Raw genomic sequence first — 7,129 nt, 5'->3', positions numbered from 1 at the left:
AGGACGTTCAGGCTGCTGCCTGAAAATGCACCCCCTATCTATCTCTGGCTAGGAAGGTCATAGAGACTTGGCACTCACCCTGGTGACTCATCATAGCCCCATCAGTGTACAGTGAAAACCATGTGAAAATTGGACCACCAGAAGTGGAGTTAGGGTGGGGGTGCATTTTCCATAGCTGCCTGAAAATGCACCCCCTATCTATCTCTGGCTAGGAAGGTCATAGAGACTTGGCACTCACCCTGGTGACTCATCATAGCTCCATGTTAAAAATACAAAGGTCATCTACCCACATGAGAGGAGATGCCTTTTTTTGGGAATCTAAAAGGAACATTCAGAGATGCCTGGAGTCAACAAGGTATTTTTTTCCATTAAAGGATGATGTCTGATACATAGTACTTGCACTATAACATCAGAGAAAAAGCAGCTCTAAGAGCTGCTAAATGACAATGGTGCAATAGTTTTTTACAAATAATATTTCTATCATTAAGGGCCTTTATGCGAAAGAAAGACTGCAATGTGACAAGGTGGGCATGCAGCACCCTGGCCCATGCACGCCAGCAAGATGGCACATCATGTGGTGTCCTGGCCTTAAAAGTAAGTGTACTGAGAAGTTAAATTTTATTACAAAAAAGTGTTCTTTTTTGTAATAAAAATGACCTTCCTAGCCAGACATAGATAGGGGGTGCATTTTCAGGCAGCTATGGAAAATGCACCCCCACACTAACTCCACTTTTGGTGGTCCAATTTTCACATGGTTTTCACTGTACACTGATGGGGCTTTGATGAGTCACCAGGGTGAGTGCCAAGTCTCTATGACCTTCCTAGCCAGAGATAGATAGGGGGTGCATTTTCAGGCAGCAGCCTGAACGTCCTGCCTGAAAATGCACCCCCACCCTAACTCCACTTCTGGTGGTCCAATTTTCACATGGTTTTCACTGTACACTGAAAGGCCTATGATGAGTCACCAGGGTGAGTGCCAAGTCTCTATGACCTTCCTAGCCAGAGATAGATAGGGGGTGCAGTTTCAGGCAGCAGCCTGAACGTCCTGCCTAAAAATGCACCCCCACCCTAACTCCACTTCTGGTAGTCCGATCATCACATGGTTTTCACTGTACACTGAGGGGGCTATGATGAGTCACCAGGGTGAGTGCCAAGTCTCTATGACCTTCCTAGCCAGAGATAGATAGGGGGTGCATTTTACGGCAGCTGTGGAAAATGCACCCCCATCATAACTCCACCTCCTGTACTTCGGGTACTTTAACGTTATTTGTGAATGTTCAATTTGAAACTTCTTAAAACCAAATCAATCGTAGATATCAGTTGCATTCATTTATTTATTCATCCATCCACCCATGAGCTTCTTAAAGTTAAAGAAAATGTCATATTTTTTAAAATACGAGTATTGGATCACGACAACACGTCGAATGAAGCAGCAAACATTCGTTCTCCTTGATGTTTCTAAAAAAGTACATAGTGAGGTTTACTTTGGTGTATATATTCTTTACAGTAAGCTGTCAATGTAGACAATTAATACTACATTTTAGGGACAGCAAATATTCCAATATTAATTGGTTATTGTTTTCGCCTTATCTGATCTAATGACGGCGAAATCATTAAAGGCTCACAATTTTTAATCCATCCACAAGTAAAGAATACGTGGATTATTTCACTTTATGTACTTTTTTATGCCGAAAGAGGCGATTTCAGCCACTTGAATGACGGCGAAATCATTAAAGGCTCACAATTTTTAATCCATCCAAAAGTAAAGAAAACTTGGATTATTTCACTTTATGTACTTTTGATCTAATGACGGCGAAATCATTAAAGGCTCACAATTTTTAATCCATCCACAAGTAAAGAATACGTGGATTATTTCACTTCATGTACTTTTTTATGCCGAAAGAGGCGATTTCAGCCACTTGAATGACGGCGAAATCATTAAAGGCTCACAATTTTTAATCCATCCAAAAGTAAAGAAAACTTGGAGTATTTCACTTTATGTACTTTTTTTATGCCGAAAGAGGCGATTTAAAAGAGGCGATTTCAGCCACTTCGGTGATTACAGCCGAGTTTAGATATACTTTTCGAGACGAGTGACGTAAGCGAGTGACGTAAGCGCGCTCCCGCGTCAGGGGGTGCATTTTATGGCAGGGGTGCGTTTTCAGGCACAACACCGGAAGCGACGCTTCAAAGATGACCACGAGTGACGTGCGGATCGATACTGAAATATCCTTACTGTCAATACCAAAGTGTAATATCAATTCTGAAAAACAAAATATAGATACTTTTGATACTTTAGTTATTTGAGATAATGTATATTTTTAACAGGAACACGGTGTAAAGTAACAACATCATTTTTTATTGACTAAATTAAAAGTGATTGGTGGGAAAAATATGTATCTAATATATATATATAAGTATATGACACAACACTAATCTCACATAGGCAAAATTCCTTAATTTATTCAGGTAAGGTTTCCTAAACAATCGATCGTCTAGGTGTCATTAAATCATACATAGCAATTGCAATAAAACATCAATTGCAAACTTTATTTGTGTATCTAATAAATGTACCTGCAAATTAAAACGAGTCACTCCATATTATAAAACAACAAGTGCATGTATCCTTTTATTGTAAGCTACTTTGAGACAATACGTACAGTGTTGGATAGAAATAGGATATCACAATCAGTGATTTTATATATATAATATATATATATGAATTTCACTCGGTATCGGATTGGGAAGAAAATCAGTGGTCGCACGTCACTAATGACCATTTCCGCCTACGCACGTCAGACACCTGGGTGTCAGGGAGGGGCGTGGCTTCACCTGGGAGGAGCTCGCCACTTCTCACGAGACCTCCTCCGTTAGCAAGAAGACGCGTTCAAACAAGGTAAGAATTTATAAACTTAATCTTTGGAGTTAGGCGTTAGTTTCTGTGGGGTAATGTGGGGGAACACTTTAAACTTCAGTAAAAGTGACGTCATTAACCCCTTTGGGGGTCTTTACCTGCCCACCAAACTATGCGTCTATTGTTATGGTTTGTTCTTCGTCATATGTGCCACAAATGTACAAAAATGTGCTACTAAAGTGGATTCAAATAAATGCAGAGTGGCTGTTTTAAAAGGGTTTTTTTCATTATCTTGGGTGTCTGGGAAGAATAACAATGGCCACTCTAATTAATTCAAAACTGGACATGTTTATCTGTAACATGGTTGTCATACAGCCTTATTAGGTAGTTCTAATTATACCTGTCTGTAAGGATAAGGAATATTGTATTTATTGTATTGAATAGTATATTTTAATTCAAATTAAAAAAAAATTCAAAAGTTAGAATAAGAATAAATGTATTTATTTAGACGTCCTCAGTGGTGACAGATGACTCCTACATTGTTGTGATTTTAATTTTCAAGCTTCCAAGCCAAAGCAAAAGAAAAGGAGAGATTGGTGCTCCTGTGCAGCCCATTCATGTCCATGCTCGTCATGCATTCCACAGCTCAACCCTTCCTGATCCTCCTCCTCTTTGCTCCCTCATTACCTGCCTCCCCCCACACCGCTCATCCATCCCCCAGTTTATCATTGAATAATATGAAAGACATCTACACTGCTGAGTCGTGTTGCATGGGTGCAGAATTTAAGTCAGGGCCACACGGACGAGGAAAGAATGATCATATTTGGAGTATAAAGTGATAAAAATTAGTCCTGATGATGGGAAAAACAGTAGTTGTGCAGGAATGACGTAATGTGTGGAAAATGTAACCGTCACAAGTATAAATTGGTATGTCTACAGGAAAAGAGAGCTCATATTGACACAATTATTTGTCAATTTTACAGAGCAAATGTCAAAATTAAATAACACATCACAATGCATTTTACTTAAAGGGGAACTGCACTTTTTTTTGTAATCATTCACAATCATTATGAAAGACATGACGATGGATGGATTTGTGGGAATTTGTAAGCTGACTTTTGATCGAATGTATTAAATATGTGAGATAGGCTCCAGCACCCCCCGCAACCCCAAAAGGGACAAGCGGTACGAAATGAATGGATGGGTAGAATTAAATCAAATCCATCCGTTTTCATGTTGTCCATAATGATTGTGAACGGCAGGCAAAATTTTAAAAAAAAAAGTGTAGTTCCCCTTTAACTTGTGAAAACTTTATAACAATTTCCCTTGTGGATCTATAAAGTTTGTCTAAGTCTTTTGTCTAAGTCAGGGGTGTCAAACTAATTTTAGATCAGGGGCCACATGGAGAAAAATCTACTCCCAAGTGGGCCGGACTGGTAAAAACACGGCGCGATAACTTAAAAATAAAAATAACTTCAGATTGTTTTCTTTGTTTAAAAATAGAACAAGCACATTCTGAAAATGTACAAATTATAATGTTGTTGGGTTTTTTTACACTTACATGTTGCGGTTAATAGTATTCCACCTTTATTTGTTGTTATTTATACTTTCTAAATAAATTATGTGATAATGTTCATCAGTCAACTCATTGGTGTTAATTTTCAATATATAAAGATAAAAAAAGAATATCAAAATCAAATTACAGGATGTGATTTATGTAGTTTGCTCATTTTCCTCAACTGGTGCACTAACATGTGTTTTTTTTTTTTTTACATGTGTAGCATAATCTACAAAGATACAAATAATTGCTATTGCGACATCCAGTGGACACATTTAGAACAGCAGTTTCTTTCATTCAAATATTTTGGTCATTTTTATACTTAGCAAACTCATCCCACAGGGCCGCGTAAAACCTGTTCACGTGCCTGATCCGGCCTGCGGGCCTTACGTTTGACACCCCTGGTCTAAGTCTAACAGCACATGTTAAAGAATACATCAAAAAATATAAGATACAATTCCAATAGAGACAAGTTGATTCTTAAGACATTCTTGAACATTGGGAAGGAATAAATATAATTTTTGATCGCTCCTTGCATATTCTTCTTTATTAATGCTCTTTATTTCTAATATGGATGTTCAGGCAACACTCTACTTCCCAGCTGTTGCCCAACATTTATCAATAAAAGAAGAAAAAACACGTAGTTAGATGGAATTTACACTTGGGTTTTTTGTACGCACACAGGTTATCCTTTGTATTATGTATTTTATTTTTTGATAGTTTGATTTCATTTTAATTTATTTGTAATTAGTGTTTACTTGTTATTCTTATTTTAGAATATATTTTTGTCTTCGCGCTGTTCTATTGTCTTTGTATTTGCGCTGGTCTATTGTCTTTGTATTTTCTGTGCCAATCAAAGCCATGATCACGGCCGCCGAGTACGGGGAAACCTCATGGGAGCTGACGGTGCACGTGGACCAAAAAGAGGGCGACGAGTCCATGAGGTTTAAACTGCGGGTGAAGGGTGACCTGCACATCGGCGGCCTCATGCTGAAGCTGGTGGAGAAGATCAGTACGTGTTATTTGAAAACCACTTTATGAGCCACTCCGCTCTGTGCTCGTTTAAACTTCAGCGCTGTTTGTCAGGAGGCCACACCCTTGTTTGCCCTGAATTGCTCCACACTGGAGTGCCATTGTTTTACCACAATGGGCCGTGTTGCCCCGGGGGACAAAGTTCAGCCAGGTTCAAATCTGATATGTCAACATGGAGGCGCAAGTACACATGAGCAGGCTTGTTTGAAGAGTTGAAAATGACTTGTAGTCCTCACGCAATGCGCATAATAATGTCAAGAACATTCATAAACAAGACTCTTATATGTATTTAATAAGTAGTATATGCAGTGATTGTACATACTTGATGTGATGTTTTGTTCAGAGGCTCCTCAGGACTGGTCAGATCATGCATTGTGGTGGGAGCAGAGGAACTGCTGGCTGCTGAGGACCCACTGGACCTTGGACAAATATGGAATTCAGGTAGTTTGCTGCATCATGAATGCCAAATGGACTATTTTTCCGCTCTGAAGGTACTTTGAAATATAACTACTGAAACTTTGTTTTTATTACTCACAATACCTCGAACATAACTTTGGAATTTATCAGCTAACATAAAATGAACCCGCAAGGTCTGAACATTAGTTTCCTGTAAAATCAATGACCAACAGTCTCCGCATGATGTCAGATGGTTGAAATATAGCTTAAAAATATGTTTCATCCACATGCAGAAAATATCCCATTGTAGGACCAAATTACAAAAATGTTCCTTTTTATAACATGGTGGTATTTTTGCATTTGGGCTGATCTTCTGTTCTCTTAAAGGGGAATCTTGTCTATCATCCACAATCCTTATGTGAAACATGCACATATGTTTTTCTTTTTTTTATGCATTCTAACTCATAAATAAATGCTAACAAAATTTCGCTAACAACGGAGCCAATGATATTCTTTCTATTCCGCCAACAAAGGGCTCTAAAATACAACCAAAAACCCATCCATCCATCCATCCATCTTCTTCCGCTTATCCGATGTCGGGTCGCGGGGGCAGCAGCCTAAACAGGGAAGCCCAGACTTCCCTCTCCCCAGCCACTTCGTCTGGCTCTTCCCGAGAGATCCCGGGGCGTTCCCAGGCCAGCCGGGAGACATAGTCTTCCCAACGTGTCCTGGGTCTTCCCCGTGGCCTCCTACCGGTCGGATGTGCCCTAAACGCACCCGAACAACCAAAAACATCCATCAAAATGTTATGTACATGTGATAAGTGTATATGTAATGTAGTAACAGGCACATTTATAGTAACACATAATATTTACTGTATTTTGGTCATTTTAAGCATACGTCGGCTCATTTATTTCACCAACGCATCACAACGTTCGCTTTTTCCTACAACAGGAACTATAACTAATCATGGCAGACTTCATGTAAGATCAGAACTTTATATTTTTGAGCCTTAATACAAAGAGAAAGAGCTACAAGATTTAGAAGCTGAGTGATAAGCAGATCCATCAAGTAGCAGTATTGCTAAGCGCTAAACAAGAAATACAAACTACGAACATAATAAAACAATCACTTACTGAACGATGTCTGCTCTCGCTTGGAGGCAGACTTATTGGATGTTTATATCTTCTCGTTTAGATGAAGAATTATTTATAATCGTCGCGCAGATTTAAAAAAAAAAAAGGTGGGCGCAAATGTCTGTGTTTTTTTGTCGCGATGTCCGGGCCAAA

The 7,129-nt window shown here is 39.0% G+C and overlaps 1 protein-coding gene across 2 annotated transcripts in view; it reads left to right on the top strand.

Moving 5' to 3' along the window:
• The first annotated feature begins 2,753 nt into the window (after positions 1-2,753).
• Positions 2,754-7,129, top strand: part of fermt1 (FERM domain containing kindlin 1) — a 29,309-nt gene continuing 24,933 nt past the window's right edge. Inside the window, exons 1-3 of one of the 2 annotated variants that reach the window (XM_062044956.1) lie at positions 2,754-2,896; positions 5,272-5,424; positions 5,788-5,885. In XM_062044956.1, the coding sequence (XP_061900940.1) occupies positions 5,274-5,424; positions 5,788-5,885 (249 nt within the window). In that variant the 5' untranslated portion in view covers positions 2,754-2,896; positions 5,272-5,273. The remainder of the gene's footprint in view (positions 2,897-5,271; positions 5,425-5,787; positions 5,886-7,129) is intronic. The other variant, XM_062044957.1, reaches the window with a different exon arrangement.

The sequence above is a fragment of the Entelurus aequoreus genome, linkage group LG04, assembly GCF_033978785.1.
Source record: "Entelurus aequoreus isolate RoL-2023_Sb linkage group LG04, RoL_Eaeq_v1.1, whole genome shotgun sequence".
Taxonomy (NCBI): Eukaryota; Metazoa; Chordata; class Actinopteri; order Syngnathiformes; family Syngnathidae; genus Entelurus; species Entelurus aequoreus.
Note: the sequence above shows the minus strand (reverse complement) of the source record. Positions and strands in the feature narration are given on the sequence as shown.